This window comes from Symphodus melops (genome assembly GCF_947650265.1).
Source record: "Symphodus melops genome assembly, chromosome: 2".
Taxonomy (NCBI): Eukaryota; Metazoa; Chordata; class Actinopteri; order Labriformes; family Labridae; genus Symphodus; species Symphodus melops.
In genome coordinates this window covers 12921972-12943028 of record NC_136692.1, presented here as the reverse complement: position 1 = coordinate 12943028, position 21057 = coordinate 12921972, and the positions used below count along the sequence as shown (strand labels likewise).

The 21057-nt window shown below is 40.0% G+C and overlaps 1 protein-coding gene across 5 annotated transcripts in view; it reads right to left on the bottom strand.

Moving 5' to 3' along the window:
- LOC306819669 (uncharacterized protein) overlaps positions 1–20335 on the bottom strand; it is a 31884-nt gene extending 11549 nt beyond the window's left edge. For 3 of the 5 annotated variants that reach the window (XM_079337103.1, XM_079337104.1, XM_079337105.1), the window contains exons 1-13: positions 19663–20335; positions 12370–12421; positions 10441–10538; positions 6795–6940; positions 6476–6571; positions 5745–5866; positions 5318–5426; positions 4347–4455; positions 4117–4211; positions 3508–3622; positions 2644–2934; positions 540–638; positions 266–450 (exon numbers count right to left, since the gene is read on the bottom strand). In XM_079337103.1, coding sequence (XP_079193229.1) covers positions 266–450; positions 540–638; positions 2644–2934; positions 3508–3622; positions 4117–4211; positions 4347–4455; positions 5318–5426; positions 5745–5866; positions 6476–6571; positions 6795–6940; positions 10441–10538; positions 12370–12421; positions 19663–19756 — 1611 coding nt within the window. In that variant the 5' untranslated portion in view covers positions 19757–20335. Of the gene's footprint in view, positions 1–265; positions 451–539; positions 639–2643; positions 2935–3507; positions 3623–4116; positions 4212–4346; positions 4456–5317; positions 5427–5744; positions 5867–6475; positions 6572–6794; positions 6941–10440; positions 10539–12369; positions 12422–19662 lie in introns of those variants that run through there. The other 2 variants (XM_079337106.1, XM_079337107.1) reach the window with 2 other exon arrangements.
- Between the last annotated feature and the right edge of the window lie 722 nt (positions 20336–21057).

The window sequence follows — 21057 nt, the reverse complement described above, 5'->3', positions numbered from 1 at the left end:
ACCAAGTGCCCACTTAGGACTGGCTCCAAAAGCCAAGACATCCCCATTAGATCCAATATTCAATGCCAATTTTGACCAATGTTCGTTTGTTTGTTTTTTTGTTGAGCACCCCATCAAATATTGTCAACAATTATCACAGCCAGAAATCTGTAATTTCATAGTGTGGAAACACTGGATGTCACGTCAAAGACCGCAATACTAGGAAGCAGGAATTGCTACTAAACGCTGCCTCCATATAGCTGATATATTGGTTCTCAGATATTACCTTGACCCCTTCAGCTTGTGCATGCAAGCCTGGAGCGTTCAGGCCGTGTGTGTTGACTCCAGGTGTGTTTGCTGGGTGTGGACTGGGTGCAGGCGTGGTCAGAACATGTGTGTTACCAGAGCCCTGCAAGCTGCTTGATGAGCGAACACTACCGAGGCTGCCCACACTGCCGCTGCGCTCGCCACCTGCATTCACAATAGTAATACAATTTAGAAAACAACCCTGGAAACTCCTTTTTTGACATTGTACAACCCAAAAGACACTCTTGATTTACCTGCCAACGGTTTGCGTAGTACCCAGATATCTTCACCAGCACTGCTCTGCTGTCCGAGAGTGGGAGAGCCTTGGGGGCTCAGCTCTGCAGTCCGTGAACCTGCCCACACAAACACACACACACACACACACACACACACATACACACACACACACACACACACACACACACACACACACACACCTGTTACTGCCATTATTTTAGTATTTCTAAAAGAAAGTCTTAATCTTAACAAACCCATAATATAATGTGTTTAGTAATAATGTATATTATAATGTATGTATAATGCATATTTTATATTGTTTTCAATGTGTTTTAAGTGAAAACCATTAAACACTCAGGCTCAGAGATTCACTCACTCTGCTCCACATTCACCAACAAATCCTCACTCATGTTTGCACCACCTTTGCATGTTTTTAATTTTGAATATTTCAAAATTCCACAGACCCATTGCCTTTGGGCAACAACACACTGCATGTTTATCTGACCAATGTAAACAAATGTTGCAGACAAGCTCTGTTTAAAACACATTGGCTGTTGCAGCACTTGTATTATTTGCCTTTTGAATATGAATGCTCCAGTGAAAGGGTAGATTTATACAAATAGCAGTCCAGTACAACAAGTTGTATAGATGCTTGACTGAACATTTTACAAATGTTTTAAACTTTAAAAAAGCACAACAGCTTGTTCTGTTTATCATCAGATTCAACTGTAGTAAATGTAAATCTTCCATTTCAGAAGTGATTCCTTAAAAGGATACTTCACCCACTTGCACTAAGCTTTTTATCATTACAAACCTGGTAGTATTGTTAAATGGTCGTGCATCCCGTCCTCATTTTCCCCAAAGTTCTGTATGTTCTGTAAGTTCTGTATGTCTTGTCTGACAAGGAGCTTCTGATGATGCTAAAATTGTAATTTTGCTTCATCGGAGGCTGCTTTGGTTAGAGTGGTTGAAACTATATTGTTAGTTCTGTATTTTTTAATCCACTGAAGCTACAGACCTATTACAGATCAGTAGGTGGGACTTCACGAGCCGCAATATAGCGACGAGCAGTTGAGGAACGGGATGCAGCTGCTGCCAACAGGCAGGTCTTGTGCCTGCTTTAGCTGAGGCACAATAACTGCCTGTTACAGTGAGGCTGAGGAGCCCGGACCGGCTCCCGTTGGGGTGCACTGGTGTTGTTGGTGCTCAAGAAAGCACCAACTTCAACAATCCTTTCACATTTCTACTAGAATACAGATTCATGTTTCAACAGGTGAAGTATCCCTTTAAGTCATGCTATGTCCATTTCCTCTGAAAGACCTCTTATGTCACACACCAACATGTGTCTTATCATGCCTGAATCTGTGCTTAGCATGTCTATGAGACTGTGCACTCGATAATAGTTGCCTCACTTGTATTTATCACTGACTAGAGTGTTGTTGTCAACAGGAAAAGAAGGGCAGTGAATTTAAGTTTAGATGATCCAATCTTAATAATTATGAAAGGGAAGCGATGAGAGGCCGATAAACATTTGTGAGTTTGAGACACATTTTCTTAACAGTCAATTTATATCCATGAAACATCTACCTGGAAATATAGCTCATATCATAATATCTGTTCACATGGTTTGCTTTTGTCATTGTGACTACCATATGAATTTTTCAATTAGAACTGTTTTTCTGAAGTTTAATTACTTTGCAAAGATAAGACATTTGTAAAATTAAATAAAAAGAGGTTCCTGTTAGAGCAAATATCCTTAAAAAAAGGATTGCAATTCTGACGTAAAACGTTTTCTTAAAGAGACCCTCTGGTCAATCATTAACATTCAAAGACTAATCTCAGCATAGTTTACTGTATTTTTACTCTTTGCTAAAAAGTATTTTATAATGTCTGCAATAAATATAAATACACTTTTTGTCATTAGACTGACTCGATCCTTTCATGTTCCTATATATATAACATTTTAGCTACATAATCAATGCACACATACACACATGATACAGGTTTATATGAAGCCGCAGTGAAGGACTGGTAGAAGCAGATAGTATTCTACATTTGATCTTGTCAAACAGCTTGGAAAGGATTCTTATCTGTGATTTAAAGTGATTCTACAGTATGTACCTGTCTGACTCTGCTGCTCCTGAGAAGTGGAGAAGAGAGGAGGAGGAGGAGGAGGAGGAGGAGGAGGAGGAGGAGTAGACGACAGAGAAGGAGGAGAGATGGGAAGAGGAACGTACCCAAACGAGGAGAACCGAGGTAGGGACTGTGTGTTGGGATGGGAGGGAGGAGGGGGAGGCAAATGCAGGGGGAGGACTTTGGAAGGGGGGTATGAGTGTCCGTTGGCCGAGGCAATGGGACAGGGGTTGGGTCTGCGGAGGAGGAGGGTGTGGCACTGCTGGGAGGGGGAGTGACCTGGACACAAGCCATTAGGAGGAGGGAGGTGCAAAACAACAACAACAACAACACAACAGTAATAACTGATCAGTCAACTTGAAACAAAACAAATCTTAATAATGTAAAAACAATAATTGCTTAAATCAAAAATGACAAATAAATACATCCACAGATCCACAGGGAAGATTTCTCTCAAAATATAATATCACCACAGCAACAAAGCAAACAAACAATATGAAAACAAGCATCACAAGCTTGCAGAGAAGGTGGGATATGAGGTTCATAGACTAGGGGAGGGTGACAGAGGGAGCAGAAATATAAAGGAAGAGAGGAGGGTCAGTAGGGGGCAGTATTTCAGAGATGATTGACAGATTGGGAGAAATGGATGGACTACCTAAAGAGGCCCATACTGCTGCAGCTAGCTACAACTAATGGTCAGCTTTAGCTACAGAACAGTTGCTGAACTCACATACAGGCACGCGCGCACACACACACACACACACACACACACAAAGCATCCCCCCACAAACACACACACACACACACACACACACACACACACAGACACACAGCTGTGATGCGGGTGGTCACCTGCCCTCTTGATGACTTCCACCATGTTAGAGGGGAAGTAACCAACACGGTCATTGCCTGTGCGATTGTCGTGAATACAACCTTTCCATCGACCGTCAGAGTGCTGCTCTAAAACCTGTCAAACAACAAACACACACACGTTAAGTAAACAAAAGGGTATTTTGAGGTATATGTTAAAGTGATTGATAATTGATAACTGCTTGATTTATATTGAAAACAAAAATATAATTTTTGGATCAATGTTCAATTGTCGTATAAAATGAAGCAGCTAAAGATCATTAATCTGTTTTTTCTTCAGTCTAAACAGATCATATTTTGTCTAATGTTAGCTTTGTCAGTTACTTTATGCAGCGGTTTCACTTTAAAGTCAGCCAACAGACGTAGACTTTTGTGATAGCTTATATCATAGAACTAATTTAAATCCATCCATTTTAATAATGTGATCTTTTGATGTAAATCACCATTAAGTGAACACTCTGTGAAAGGTTTAAGGGTTTACTTCCATTTTTACAGACAGATGTGTGGCAGTTTAAGTACATGCTGAGAAATGTGCCATTTTATATGAGGACAACTCTTTTTTTTACCGATTAATGTCTACATTTTTTTTACCGTGATAATGTCCCCAGCTTTGATGTTGAGGCTGGTAAGGTCATAGTTGTTGCAATAATCCTTCAGGGCACGCACCTGCATTGCAGCTGAAGCATCTACAACACAAGAGTTTATATCGTGAGAAAACAGTGGGATGGGTCAAATCAAGTAATGGACCTGAACACAGCAGAGATTTTCAGGCCCTTGACAATGTAACTCCATCAAAGTTGTGTTTCAACTCATGTACTCACCTCTCAGCAGTTGTTTGATCTCTCGGCTGGCCTGCGTGGTGGTGAATTGGTTAACAATGTCCAAGGCAGTTTGACTCAGAGTGTTTCTTACTCCTGCACTGATGCCACTCTGGAGGGAAGTGGAGAGGAAAAAGTGACTGAAGCTGCAGTGTGACATTGTGTCACATAGTGTTCATAACAGAGATAAACTGCGCATTTTGTGTCAGTCTCCCTTAGTGTAGGCTACGTGTGTGCTTGTTGCATTTGTTGTGAGTATGCTGCTTCTGCATGCACATGAAAATAAGGTTCACTATGGTGAAAGAAACATACCGATCCTTTATTAAAGTATTTGTAGAACCACCACACTGTCACTTTATAGTTGTGGTTGTTTTAATCTACATCAGTGTCTGACATTTGTTTGAAATTTTATCCGTTGAAAAAAAAAAAAAAAAAAAGGAGCCTGTTTTCCTAAAGTTTATTTTGTTTTTTGATGGATTTTGAATTTTTAAGATTAGTATAGAAATGATAAATTTGCAACGTATAAAGTAACAATACCATTTCATACAAACTAAACACTAAGGCCTTAAAAGTACAGATAAGTCTAATGGTGCCTATTCTGAAATGTATTTTAATAGTACATGAAAAAGGAAATAATAGGTGTGTCAATGTTTGCACTTCAATTCAGCATTTATTCAGTTACTTTCAAAGAGAGAACAATAAATAATAATCCAAGGTGACAGGGTGGTTGAAAATGAAAAACAAAGCAGAGCTGGTTTGGTGATTGCACGACAGTGAGGCTGCTAGCCAGTCTGTTACAGTTTTTATATAACAAGCAGACATATCCCACAGGCTTCATCACACACATCCCTGGGATGAGAGCCAAGTGCTGAGGTGTAAACTTGCTCGGATGAGAAGAGGGAGGCAGCTTTAACAACAATTGCTTTTGTAAACACATTGGACAAATAGAAAGAGAGACAGGCAGATGGTCTTACATCTAGCAGCAGGCGTACTACCTCTGTCTTCCCACAGAGGGCCGCCTGATGTAGCGCTGTGCCAGACTCAGACTGTCTGTTTATATCAATACCAGCCTGAATGAGCAACCTGCAACACAAAGTAACAATTCACCTCTATACATCAAGGTACTTACATGAAATAATAAAATAATGGTAAAGTAACAAAAATCAATACAAACACATCCACATTCATGCAAATCCATACCAAGTGTTTCAATGGAAATGTTTCAGGGGACTTTAAATGGACAAAAAACTATGCAGACATGAAAATCTTTTACATCCAAACTGATTTGTAAAATAGAATCTTAATCTGGTCATATAAAAGGGACTGACAGATAAATAGAACAGGTTTGGGAACAACTAGGACTGACAGATGCAGGGTGACAAAGACAGGTATTTTTCTGACCGTATAACATCAATGTGTCCGTTCTTAGCAGCGAGATGCAGAGGCGACACTCCATTGGGGTCAGATGGTTTGGGTTCCAGCATGGCTGCACACATGTTACTGCTAAGCAGGAGCTGGACCACCTTAAAAAAAGAGACACATGTCAGGTTCATGTAAAAAAAACAGAGACATTTATAGCTGTGGCACATTTTTATAATTGAGTTTAGTCCCTGTTGATGGAGCCCATGTATGCTCAACTCCCCAGTGGACACTTTCTGAAAAGTTTTGGACCTTAACTCAGAACATATTGGACCTATGCTGCTGCACGTAACAATGGTTTTCTGCTGACTACTACTCCTCTGCTTGCCAACATTTCTGGAAACCTCAGGCTCTAAATGTGTACCCCTTATTGTTTAACTGTTGTAAAGTGTCTATGCTTATTTATAATTATGAGTTCAGTGCATGCAATTGAAGTTATTCTTTGATGTATACATTTTCCTGACCTTCATTAATCTGGTTTACAAAATATGTAATAAGACAACACACAAGCAAATTAGGAAAAAACACAAACATGTGCAACATTAAGGATGGAAAAACCAACAAAAACAATCCTTTTTTTCCCTAACATTGTGAATATATCCAGAGCTACCGGATGTGTGGTTTTCCAATCATTAATAAGTTAAACAGGGTTATATGAGAACATAGAAAATACATCTGTGAGTTGGTATTGGTTTAATGTAAAGTGAACTCACTCCAACTCGGCCAAATTCACAGGCCAGGTCCAGTGGTGTTTTCCCAGCTGCGTCTGAGATACATGGGTTGGACTGGTGTTGTAGCAACATCTCTGACTGCAACACACACGAAAATACATGCACACACAGGCACACAATTTTTACTGCTACTTCTGAATTTCCTAGCCTCGAATAACCACAAATCATGAATGCATCATCAGGCACACAACAGATAAACACACCTCACAAAAACACACACACACACACACAACTATACACACACACACACACACACACACACACACACACACACAGCAACTATACACACAAACACCGTTACCCCATCATAGTGTCCATGCTGAGATGAAAGGTGGAGGGGGATCTGTCCTTCGTCTGACTGTCCGTTGACAGACGAGCCTGCCTTCAGCAGCATTTTCATTGGCTCAGTCTTCCCCTGCCATGCAGCATAATGCAGAGGACGCATCCCTACACAGAACACACGTATCGACAAACACACAAAAACGCACACCCAACGATGACAGAACAATAAAACATAGATATACAAGACACCACCAGCACATGCACGCAGAGAAACAAGAGAGTATAAAGATAGACGAATGCATGCAAAGCCATACACTCTGTGATTATGATTTTTATAGACAGTCATTTGCTGATGGCCATCCAGCAGCCAAACATGGTTGACCCTGAATACATTCAAAAGTTATATAATAAACTCAATTACTTAATTCACTTACTTACTTGACACTTAAGCTGTAAAAATCAATAAAAAGAGGGTTGACCTAGAATGTAAGATTTAAAAATATTTGTATGTTGGAGCTGAAACAAGTAGTCAAATGACACAAAATTAATCAGCAACTACAGGGATAAGCAGTGGGTGTTAAAGCAAAATTAACCCTTTCGTCTTTTCAAGTCGTAATTTGTGTGTCTCGTAGTGATGTCAACTAAAATCCCTCCCTTCTGCGCTGGTGGTTTGACATAAATGTAGACATTTTTTAAGACTCCATCAGCCCTAGGAAACATTGATGGACCTTTATTGCTATTTTCTGACAATCTTTGAATAAATTGATAGACGGACTAATCAAGACAGCAATTTGTAGATCACTTGACAGAGATTACAAGCCCAAATTGCAGCCTGATGTGAGGGACTTTTTTTTTCTAAACAATTCAGTTTCACTGTAGCAGCACTTTTGTTTTTGCACTCTCAGTATCCTTTCGCATATCCTGGACATGCAATCTTATTGCTGTTGACGTCTTTGTGACCTTTTGACCATATTGTTTGTGGAAGCACTCATGGGACGTTCGAGACAAACGGCTTCAGACACAGGGCAAAATCCCCTTTAAGTGGTCTAACAAGTCCTCAGAGAACCTCAGAAATGCAGGATTGCAGCCCAAACCTCAAGACTTCCAGGAAACAAACATAAGTTTATTTTAGTTTAGGACGAAAAATCTACATTGGAGAAGTTTTAGAAGCCTCTAACTCAAGACATTAAACGTCACTTTTTTTGCCATTGCTGCAAGGAGCAATGAGCATATTTTTCATGGCAGAAGCCCAAGACCCCCAGACTTGATACCAGCGATGAGCCACATTGTGTAGTTAAATAAAGAGGCCCTGCAGGCCTGGCTGCTATGAGGGAGTCCTGACTCAGAAGAGTGGTGCTGGCAGGATGAAGAGGAGCAGTGGCTGTTTGAGATACAGAAGCTAAAGCCTCAGAATATGAAGAGATGTGATGGAAAATGATTTGCAGGCAGCAGACTCACAGACCCTCCATAGAAGAGCGGACCTCAAACTTGTTTGAATTGGCACAATAAAACAAACAAATCAGGAAGTTCTTTTGCAGGATTTTCTGTCCCATGATCAATGGGATTATTCATCCTGAAATACTGGACAGTCCATTGTGAGATATTGTGATTCATATTTCCTACGTGAATGTTGATATAGTGTTTAATTTGGCAAACAACTGTACTCATGAAATGTTTTTCTAAAAGCTCTGTAGCCACAGATAACAAAGAATCAGGAGCAAGTCACAAGGTTGTTATTTTGACTTTACGTGAACTTAAAAAAAACAGAAATGTGATTATCATCACTGAAATGGGATTTCCCATTTGGAAATGACCTCAACCATGACCCTTGAGTATCCTGGCAGATCTTCCTGACATAAAGTTGTTTGCTTTCTTTTCTTTGAAGTATTTTCTGGACAGGTTAGCAAACGCAGACGTTAAATGACCTTAAATTGACTTTGTTCACTTTGTAGCCCGTTTGTAGATGGGCTTTACAAGGATCCACATGTTTAAGAAGGAGAGACTGTTTCTGTCATTCTTAAAAGATTGATTATTCTCAAAAGTACAAACTAAAGCTAACTAATAAAAGACAAAGTGCAACATTATAAGTCATTTAGACGAATGTCTTAAGCAGGCTAACAAATTCAAAGTCTAATATTTACTCTTTTTGTTTTTCACTTTTAATATCTATTTTTTTCTTATGATCCAGTTGTGGTTTCTTCAGATTTCCATCAGTGATCCCAAGAAGCATACCTTTTTAAAAAGTCTGCAGTTCATGATTTGTGCAACAATCACCTAATTTTGCCAACTCAAGCTTCTGGCCATGTTTCGTTGGTGTTAAATGTGTTTTGATTTTACCGTGAGGAAATTGGTATCAAGTTGGAGCAGGGAGCATTTTCTACTGATATTTTTGCATATTTTTATCGCATCCTACTTTTTATCATCAAGTCGCAACAACATCTTCATATCTACAATGGAAAAACACAGTTTATTATCTCTTACATTTCCATGTTTCTTTCAATCACCAGTTACACAAGTCTAGAGCTCCTAGAACTCCTAAGGGAAAAGTCTGGCTTTTGAGCTTCTTAATTAGTGAGGGCCATCACCAGCAATAAACTATTTTTGTACAGGTGTTGTTCTGAGATTAGCAGGTACTGTACAGGGATTTTTCTTCCAAATAAATCTTAAAGCAACACTTAAGGTGTCAGGCCCCGACACACCTACAGTGTAGCAGACGGCAAAGAATTACTAGCGACGAATGCCCCCTATGTTGTCGCTTTACATCAGAAGTTACACACCAAACACACAAGAACACAAAGACTACAGCCTACGGCCAACCACAACATACATTCTGTGCATGCGCAAGAGGGAATAACTCTCCACACCAGCAGGCGGCAGTAGTCCATTGTTATGATACGAGAAGAGCATTTTCACACAACTGTAATATGTAGCCTACTAATTAAAAATAAAATGTCTGATGACAAGTTAAAATAGCACTGCCGTTGTCGTCCTTTGGTCTTTTTGTGAACACACAGCAAAAACTAGAGCGACGGCCGCTCACCAACAGTCCAACTAGGACTAACGGTCAACGACCTCTTTGGTTTGTCTGGGCCTTTAAACTCAACCCCAATCCTCATTTACAACTGCTGGAGCAATAGTCTGTTAAGATTCACTTTCACCTCCACAGTAAATCAGTTAAGGAAGCGAGACCACCTAGTGAGGATGCCTGCCAGTTGTAAACCTCAATCTAGAGCCACACTGAGCATGACTGACTGGGGGTATGGAGACAGTATAGCCTACTTTCTGTAGGAATTATATCTCCCATCTGCCCTGGGATTTCTTCTTCTTCTGGGATTTGGCAGAATGTGCTGTAGATATTTGCTGCTCTGCTTCCTCTTGGCTCTCAGTCCTGCAACCATGAAACACTTCTCTTCCATTGTCTATTGTTTGCTGTGCACACAAATCTGTCACTACTCATAAACACAGAATACTACAGTGGTGTTTATTTCCAACTGCTCACCTTTTGTTATATAAGATGGTGTTATTGGTCACATAGAAAACCAGGAGTCTGTCTCCTGTTGTGATTGTTTTATCATCTTGCTAAGATTTGTGTGCTTTGTTTCCTTTTTTATGACAGTTTAGTAAGTTTTAAGAACAATCATATTTTGTATGTATTTTTTTTTTACCTTTGTGGTCTTTAATATCCACTGCTGCCTGGGCCTCCAGCAGAAGAGAGATGAGCTCCTTGTTTCCACTCAGAGCAGCATGATGCAGGGACGACAACCTTCACAAAGACACAGAATATTTATAAAAATACACATATTCACGGATGGGGTGTAAAAGCAGAGCATAACTTTGCTGAAATAATCTCCAGCGTAGTGCAGCTCCTCCTCTCAGCTCTGTGTGAGCGGCAGGAGGGGGCAAATGACCTACTTCCATTAATAAGCAATCTCTCAACCCCAGAGCAAAGCGTGAACACAGCATGTCTGTGTGTGTGTACGTGTCTAATGGATCCCTGGTGAATATAAGGGCCAGGCCCTGGAGTCAAATCAACGAATCATCAGTCATTACACAAGGAGCTGAGTCCAATTATCTGATTCCAATCAACATAATAAAAAGATCTTTGTTATCTGATGGAGCCAAATGCAACACAATCGCAAACCAAGCATGTGCACATGTAAAAAGCTTAAACCAATCACGAGTCTAAATATAGCCAAAATCCATAGTTGTTCATTCAGAGATTTTATGGGACATTTATGAGACAATTAAAAGCTGGGAAATGTTGGCATTCCTTTGAGGTAGTTACAGATTTAGATGACGGCATATTTCAGAGATAGACATTAGCTGATAAAATTACGTGCTTTATAATATATTAATCTCCGAAGGATATCATCATTCTGCCTGCTTCTGTTAGTTTGGATGAAGCCTAGAACAAGTTTTGGATATGCTCAAGGCCACCTAACAGTGACATAATAGGGTCCTTCAGTATGCCTGTAAATCACAACAACAAGATGAAAAGTTAAACCACTGGCAGGTGGTCAAGACAATAATTTCAAGGGGTGTAAGGTACTTTTTAAGTTTTATAAGCTTGTAAAGAAATGGGTGATCTTTGGGCTGTGTTACTACCAACATTATCAATTTAACTTCAAAATGTCAGGCGGTTTTTATTCCCAAATTGCCAAATACGAATGCGCTGTCATATCCCAAACGTGGTACACATGTTAGCCTTTTGTATCTTCATCTAATCTTACTCCACTGTAAAGCCATCAGCAGTAATATCAAACCCTCAGTGCAACAGCTCTTAGTGACATTTGGAAAAACCAAACACAGTGGATTAATCAGACTATTAAGCACTACCACTCACAAGACAAGGACTCGAGTCCTGTGGGAGAGAAAATATCCACATTTAGATATTAACATAACTCACCCCGTTATGTTTTTACTAAACTTTTTTGAATTTGAGATTTTGCCAAACTTTACAAAACCAACCATTTCATGTTAATCAACTTTGAGGTAGAAATATGCTCCATAAAATAGCGGAAGTATAGGAAGGTTTTGAAATGCAAAGGTGATGAAAATGTGATGTTAAGTTGTGAAGTTGTGGGCTGAACAGATAAAAATGAGCTTTAAGCCAACTTAATTTCAAGAGTTAAGTATAGTCAGTATAGTTCCATCTGTATGTAACCCCTTTCATGTTATCTGATTGATTTCTCATTGACATACTGTGTATCGGTAAGCACAGCCAATCCTTCAGGCAATCCTTAGCCCCAAGGCAGGCACCCTTGACCTCAGTACTATTTGACCCCTCGCTTTACAGTGTTTCAAACCACAATACTATTTTATTTTGTATTTAGTTGCAAAATATTTTGATTTATATAAAGATTTCTTTTTAATATTTATTATTACTTTCTGTTAAACTACTGGATGTCAGCATAATCAAAACTTACAGGGGTGTTAAACTAATACATGATATAATAGAAAACAGTTGCTTATTTACACATGCAGCTAAAAATATAAATGTGTAAAAATAGTAGAAAGAAAGGCAGGAAAATAATGGAAATGTGCATCTGTACAAAAATATATATATATTTTTTTTCAAACTAGCAGTTCCTCACCCGTCTGCATCCTGGATGTTGACGTTCACCCGCTTTGCCGCTCCGAGGAGTTCTAAAACAAGACAAGGAGAAACATACTCATTAAAAACAGTCTTTTCATTTTGCATTGAATAAATTATATACTTTGCCTTGCATAGTTTCATATCTTATTCCCTGCTGGAAGTCACGGGCTAGACTTGACCATTTCCTGACTCCAACTACAACAAAACAACAACAGGAACAGAGGTAAATGAGAAGTGAAAACAAAAGAAGACAAAGAAAGTCGCACTGGGAAACTTATCAGAAGTCCTATATAAAACGGTATAATATTTGGAAGAGAAGACTATAGTCTGAATTGCATTAAAAAAAAAGTACTTGATATGAGCGGTAATATAGGCTTGTCTTAATTCAGTGACTGATTACTTTAGACATTAATACTTTTATTTTACATTAACAATACGCTAAACTAAAAGCCACTACTGACATCCTGAAGACTGTTAAAGAAAGCCTTCTTTTTACGATGAAAATAAAAATATATACTTTTCTGGGAGTTTTTTGCCTTTACTGTATAGGAAAGTGACGAGAGACAGCGTATATTGGGAGGAGAGAGTCGGGCATGACATGCAGCAAAGGGCCAAGGTTGGATTCAAAGACACAGATATATATTATAGCTTCTTTACGGAGTGCGACATAACCCCGAAACCATCCAGCATCACAATATTTTGCTTTTAACTTGTTCACTCTTGCTTGTTTACTTGGGCAGGCGTGGCCTAAAGTTTTATGTGCAAACACACACAAATACATGCACATAAATTATTGAGTCTTTCTAACTTAACCAATTATGTGAACCAATATACTTTATAACACAAGGTTACGGTAATTTACATAATCTATTTAAAATACTTAAAAAATTCCATGCCAACTCTGGCACACTAACTTAAAAAAAAAAATTAATTGGCAATGTCAGTTAGTTAATTGCATGTAAGACAGTGTGTATTAGGCTGCTGTGCACCTGTCTTGTGAAATAGATGTGCAAAGTATTTATTCACAATTTAAAGCACAAACCAAGTAATATGTGCTACATTTATATGTTAAGAAAAAAAGAGCACAATGCAAGGTTTTTAGATCAAATTTAAAGGGGAACCCATGTCACCCCTCTGGACACACCCCTGTCTGTTTTGCTCTGGCTAACGTTAAATTCTAAGCTAGCGCAATATTGTATGGCATCATCACATGATGATTTATTTGATCTCATATGAATTACTTATTATACTTTCTTTTATGTATTTGCTGTTAGTGACATACATTAAACAATTTAACACAATACATGACTGCTTGAGAATTTAGTCATTTTGTAATAGGTAATAAATTGTGATGCCCGACTGGTGAAAGATTCCCGTTCTTGTTATACGCAATGCATTAATGGGATAACTTATCATTTCTTGTATCATTTTTGTGAATGGGAGAAAGTTATGTCTGGAGATTAGACAAAGAAAAGACTTGGAACTGAATTGTAATAGTGGAATCAGTTAGCAATTTCCCTTTGAGATTAGTAGAATTAGATCATAAGAAATAGATCATACGAGAAATCATTAGTTATTTCCTGCTCTCCTTCTGTGAATTTGTTGAAACATTGACGCCATTGTCATGCCAGTAGCCTATATAGTAAGATTGTTGGAGTAATCTTTTGTAAATTGTTATGTAAATGTGTGCATCAGTGTTTTGGTAATAACCTTGACTTTGAAAGAACCCTCACAAAGATAAAGATTTTAGACAGCAGGAAAGAGAAGCACACAAAAACCAACACATACACACTCAGAAAAAAAGCTGCTTGTTTGTCCCTCTGCATCTACTTTTTTTTTTTTTTGGTCAAACCCTCTTAATCCACAGGCCATAATCTGTAGCTGTTCTGTAATCTGGGGAAAAGCTTCTCCCTCTCCCTGCAGCTCTATCTGGACTTCATCCCTTCATCCTGCTCTCACACTCTAATTTTCCCTGTAATTTGCTAAAGAGCGGCATGCTGATTGGTAGCTCTGCTGTTTCTGTTTACACTCTGCAACTGACATCACTCTCCTCTGCATGTGTGTGTTTATTTGCACATCTAACCACCATCCCAAACGATCTATCTTGGATTAGAACAAGAACCAACCTTCCCCCCCCACCCCCCGCCCTTCCTGAGGCAGATGAATCAATGACTGCAGATATCTGTGTCACCATCAGAGAGCCACATGACACCGGACAAAAACTTCAGATATGACCACCATATCCACTTGACAAAAATTATTCCATTTCCACTTTCTCACAAGATTATCCTCCCTTTCCAACATGAATTCTGGATCACGGCATTATTTAATAAAGCTCCCAGTCTGACCCAAAACCATGTCTATTTAATCACATATTCTGATGTAGTAGCTGCCTGAAACAAGGTGTCCCTCAACCCTAAACAAACCCATCTTTGTTGAATGTCCAAACGCTTGCTAAAAACACATTTTCATCTTTGACCATACAGTTATTTCTCTAAACTGCCCAATTGTATCATATATTTAAATTTGCATCCTTATATTTCAGATTTATATATTCTCATTCTTTGTTGGTCTGACAGCATTATAATAATGTGTCTCTGATGCTGTCCTTGGAGCAGGGTTCATGTTTATTTATGATAATTTCTAGGCAAAACACTATAACTGAGCTCATGTAACCATAGTAACCAGTTCTATGTGCCATTTGCACAGACTGTCAATCACTTGGCAGAATTATCATGATAGTATTTTGCAGCATGTCCCTCAATAGCAGCTATTTCAGACATATTTGTGGCATTAAAAATTCATGTTATTCCTATTCCTTTTAAGTACAATATTGATTTTAATTCTCAAATGCCAAACAAAATCTAGCAAACGGACATCAACTGTAAACTGCTTTTGGCTAACTGAGATTTATTTACATTTGTTGATTAAAGTAAGTTGCTTCTTTAAGAGAAAAAGTAAACTGAAATGCAGGGAAATGCTCTTTAATGCAGGGAGCAAAATGCCAACAAGCGTTCTGTCTAACCAAGCAGATTCCATCAACAACCTCAAGAAAAAAGAAGGAGATTTTCTTAGGGATTCTTATTATCAGAAATGTTCTGTTTTTAAGTCCACTTTTTAGCACCTCAGACTTTTCCTGTAATCATAAAATAATAGTTTTTACCATGTAACCTAAGAGCAAAAAGACATCCAGACATGACTTTTCTCTCTGAGCTTTAGATGATTTCATAGACATGTTAAAGTGACTGAACTCCTGGTCATAATTTTTAAATAGTCACGGAAATATATTATATGATGTTACTCAAAGAATGTAACGACACCTCTGATCATAGCATGAAAATAATATGCTGACATAAATTTAAAAAAAGCTTTGTATTTTGAACTCTTTTCAGTTAATTTGTATCAGTATTTGTTTAGAAAATTAAGCATTCAATAACTGCTGCTGCAAATATCTAAGTTGTTGTCGTTCCATTTTTTGTGGCGCTCCAGTTCTTATGGAGAGGATGGCTTGTCTCTTATGTTATTTGTCTGAGGTGCTTTGAGCTTTCTGAACAACTTGAGACAATACGAACAGAAAATGTGAACAAGTTGCTTTCCATGTCTTCATATTAAACCTTTTGAAATGGAGTTCTCGGCTTTAGCAGATTTGTTATGCATACAAATCATTTCAGCTTTCCGGAGAATCTAGGTCAGTAGTGGCAAATCGGAAACATGAAAAGAGAGTGCACTACTAGTGCCAAAGAGTGTTCTGAACAAACATGTCAGTAAGCACATGATTTAAAGAAACACATCAGACACGTTAAAGTCCTCTCTCGAAATTAGTTTTTTTTTTTTTGTCTGATAATCATCAGAATTACAACTATAAATAATGAAATAGCTTCTTTATCTTTCTGTAAATGGCAAACCATACAAATATGTGGTTACATTTTGCTGTCCACTGATAAGAACATTTCAAACATATACTGAAAGTAATTAATTTTGAATAAAATCAAAAGACTAAATGTGTAACAGAAAAATAAAGGGACAGTGCATCTTTATCTTTCTTACAAAAAGTTAGGAAAAAAATACTAATCTTTCGGCACAATGTCCCACTGTAAACATGGCCAGGGTTCATTTTAAATATCTTACTCATTTAGCATCCTCAAAATATGAACTAGAGCAAATACTGTGTATGAAAAACATCTAATGTGATTGAAGTTTGCACACACAATCTACCTTTTTTGAACACTTTTTAATGACAGGAACAAAATAACTGACGCAGAGAGCCACAGACAGCTCGGGTCGAGTGAAAGACTTGAGAAAAGCTTACTTGGTTTTGATCTTCAAGGAAGAATGTTATATTATACACATTAATACAGCAAATTTCAAGTATGTCCAATTGTAAACGTCTCTCTAAGTCATGACTATCTACAATGAGTGAAAAGGGTGAGTCTATCAGCTCTATTAGTGTCGGAGCAGTGTATACCTCAGTGTCATGTTTACATTGACAGGACGGTCTTGAGTATAAAGCTGTTTTAGTCAAGGACTAGAAAAAAGAAGTATAACATAGTCCAATCACTGCTTATTTGTATTTCATGTGAGTGTGTTTACATCATGGTCATAATGTAGTAATGTATGTCCAGAGTGTGCTAACATTAGCCAGCTAACACAAGAATGCAGGACACAGGTAATTGCAGCTTGAGCAAAATATAATTGTGTCCACTGCCTGTGCTTGATGGTGCTGGTGTGTTCTAATTCATAAGATATGTTAGAGGTGTGTGGATAGCTTTCAGAATAGCAGAGGTGACGCCAAACAGCAGTCTGTTTTGGTTTAATGCTAGTGCTCAAGGGGGGACATCTACTGAATCAAAAAGTCACCCATTCTTCCTTTAAGGAAAACGTGATTAAAAAAACTACATTTATTGCTGAAACTATTCATTTGAAAACTTTCTGTAGGTTTTAAGAGATCTGATTTGGCTAATTATAAAATGTAAAGTTGAGCAGCCCTAAGATTCACTTTAACATTTGTAAAAATGACAAATCGACATTAGAGTGTTTGGACCAATGCACTTTGAATAACACTAAAGAAAAGGTATTGGCTGTGAGCTAAATTATGAAAATCTTTTTTTTTTAAGATCTGGGTACAAAAGGAATAATCTTATAGGGGTCTCATTTATCCAGAAGATTAGACTACATTATATTTGATCTGAAAGCAACATCAATCTTAGCTTGTAATTATTGCATAGAAAACTATAAATGTGAAAAATGTGGACCTGTTGCTTCAGTCTTTTTCACAGAAGGAGCTTTTGTCCACGAGGGACAATGAAATGGACTCACATATCCCTTTCATCGCTTCATTTTCTTTTATCACTATCCTTAAATTGTGTCATTTCAACAGGCCAGATAGTCACAATAGCTCCCAACACACATTTTTATAATATACTTAATATCACAAATGCAGGCAGACATCAAAATCACACTTGTTACTTTGCATAGAGGCCTGTGTGTGTGTGTGTGTGTTAGAGGTGTTAGAATGTGTGTATGAAGACAGTGATTCTCCAGCAGAGAAACCTGTCTTCCTGTTTAATTATTCAAACAAACCTGTAGTCACGCTGTCAGACACACTCACCCACACCCAAGCACACACACACACACACACACACGCACACGCACACATATTGTGCATAACTCATCATTTAACCTTTCCCAATCATATCCTGTCTCTTTACCACCTGAATTCACAGTTCCTTGTCTCCCTTCTTCTGCACCCTTGCACGTTTCCTCTCTTATTCTAACTGTCCTCACGCCTCACTCCCCTCACCCTCGACCCTACTCCCCCTTTCATTTTTGTCAGTGTGCAGTGGACTGAGCACTCAGCCCTGATCTGTTCTGGCATTTGAGGAGAAGCATTTTGCTTTTCCATGGCACTGCTGGAATGTTCTGATACAATCGCACACGCAGGAGAGGAGAGGAGATGGGATGAAAGGAAGAGAGGACAGGAGAGAGGAGCAGTGTAGAGGAGGGGAGAGGGAGGACAGGCAGATAAAACAGTGGGGGTTTGAGGGGAGGACAAGAGAAGATTGAAGAGGAGAGGGGAAGATGGAGTGGCAGAGGACAGGAAAAGGAAATCTGAGCAAAACAGACAAGAGGGAAGGGCAAATGAAGAGATGACAAGGAAACTTGGGGAGGAGAGGAAACAGGGGAAAGGATGCCAGTAGAGAGGTGAACGCAGGAGGAAAAGGGGAAGGCAGGAAGAGGATGAAAGTGAGAGGAAAAGAGAGGAGAGGACAGGAAACATAATGATAGGAGGAAAGAAGAGAAGAGAAGAGGGAAAGAAAGGAGAAGAGAGGAAACAAAAAGGTAGTAAGGTAGACCAGAGGGTAGGAAAAGAAAGAAATGGTTGGGCAATGAGGATGAAGAGTTAAAGAAAAGGAGGAAACAATTTATTAGAAGAGAGGGAAGGAAGGGACAGTAAGAAGCATGAAGGAAGAAAGATGAGGAGAGGAGACGGAATACCGAGGGTGTTGGACATAAGAAGATGAGGAATACAGGGGAAGCAGAAGGAGGAGAGGAGACAGAAGGGAATGCAAAAGGAGGAGGTGAGATAAATTCAGCGCGTGGAGATGAAATCGGAGAGGAGGAGAGCAGTTTCAAGGCTGTAATTGAAATCTAATTATCACCTCAAGTCCCAGCTGACTCAACGTCAAGCAGCCGCACACATGCACGCGCGCGCGGCCTGGGCACCACATCTGTGCGCGCATGCAAATGTCTGCACGTGCGCACTTGCGATCATCACATTATTACCACTAACATCTGGCGTCTTCACACACTAATAATCAAGCCGTCCCGAGAGCGGTGTGGGACCTTCGTGTACTTTCACTTCTCACTCTCGCTCACACACACATCCTCGCCCCTGTTCCAGTATTCAAGTTGTCACACACGCACGCACACACACACACACACGCACACACATATGCGGGTGGAATATGTGTGACAAGCATTTCTAGCTCCTAATTATACTGTGACTCTTCTCACAAGCATGCAACGTCATCACTATCACACATCCAACGTCATAGCACAAACACATTAGTACCCCATGAATCAGGAGGAAAGTATTTACACATACACACGCGCACAGTGCACCATTCAGGCTAAATGGCATCGCCATCAGATTTTGCCTGCACTGTCCTGACATGGTAATGATAATGTGTGTGCGTGTGCGTGCGCGTGCGTGTGTGCGTGTGTGTGTGTGTGTGTGTGTGTGTGTGTGTGTGTGTGTGTGTGTCAGGAGGATGGATGAAGGGATACTGACTGGCTTTTCCTGGCCGAGGTCTCTGTAGAAGCCGCTGAGCTGTCAGCAAGTCTTCGGTCTTGACGGCCTGGAGCAGCTCCTGGTCCTTCCCCATGTCCCCTCCGTCCCGCCTCGGTCCGCTCGGTCCCGCTCTCTTCCTCTGAGCGACCCTCTCTCCTCCGTTAATCCGCTGCTACATCCTGCCGCCACTCCGGGCCTCCCGCTGGAGCCGAGGCGCGGAAGGATGGGTGCTTCTGCCGGGAGTGGGATGCTCCGGTTCGGCCAGGAGTCCAGGGCAAGACCCGTTTCACCTCACCTCTACGCGCGGTGCTTAAGACCCCACTCCGTATACCGACCGACTGGACCCCTCACTGTCGGGCTGCTCACCGGCCGCGCAGGAACGCTCGCGACAGATTCCACAGATTCAATCCGCGTGACGATTTCACCAGGTCTACGTGCGTGCCGTGCGTGAAAAACGGTGGAACGAGAGCGCCCTCCTGCCTGCCGGGTCAAATGCCCGCCGCTGAATTTTTCACCGCTGGCCCTCGACCCGTAGAATCAACACAAACCAGTCCCTTGATAGATAACGTGTGACCGCTGTCCTCGCCACTGCGCTGGACCAGCTCGCGCCGGCTCTCGCGCGCATACACACGCACTCACTCACTCACTCACACACACTCACATTCACATATGGCATTACATAAACATGAGCTACTTGAGCGCGCACCACTCCAGTGGTTGTAATCCCAGTCCGCGAGTCTGCGCGTGTCGGCAGAAAAGTCAGGAGAGGTCGTTTTGACATCGTAATAAAAATGTACTGACTCGCGTGCAAAGGGGGCACTAGAGCGCGAGACAGTGGCAGTCTGGGATCGCGCAGACCCGTGAGACCCTGGCCAGTTCAAGTCGAATTAGATCTTTTTAAATTTGGTTTAATGATTTAAAGGGCTTTTCTTCACTCTGAATCTTCTTTGTTCAAATAATGTTTTCTTTTTTCATTACTTTAAACAGTCTACACCTATGAACAACTGTTCTTGCTTTTATGTCACAGAGGTGATTGTCTTACTTCAACATCTTAAGGTTAATGAGAGAGATAATTTGAGGGCAGCCAACGTTTGTGTGTGTGTGTGTGGGGGGGGGGGGGGGGGGGGGGGCGTCCCTTGTGCAGGGCTAATTTTGACTGAAAAGGGTCACTGCCAGTCAGATTTAGGACAGGAAGTAGAACGCTGTCAGACAACTGGTACTTCATAAAAAATCAAAACAGCAGTGTGTGTGTGTGTGTGTATTTGTGCACTGACATTAAGTCATGTTCTGATTGAAATGGCTTATAGTTGTTCAGTTTAGTCATTTTTTGTGTCTAGAACCAGATTAACCTACAACATGGACCCTGGCCGAAATGAGCTGCACATCAGTACCTCA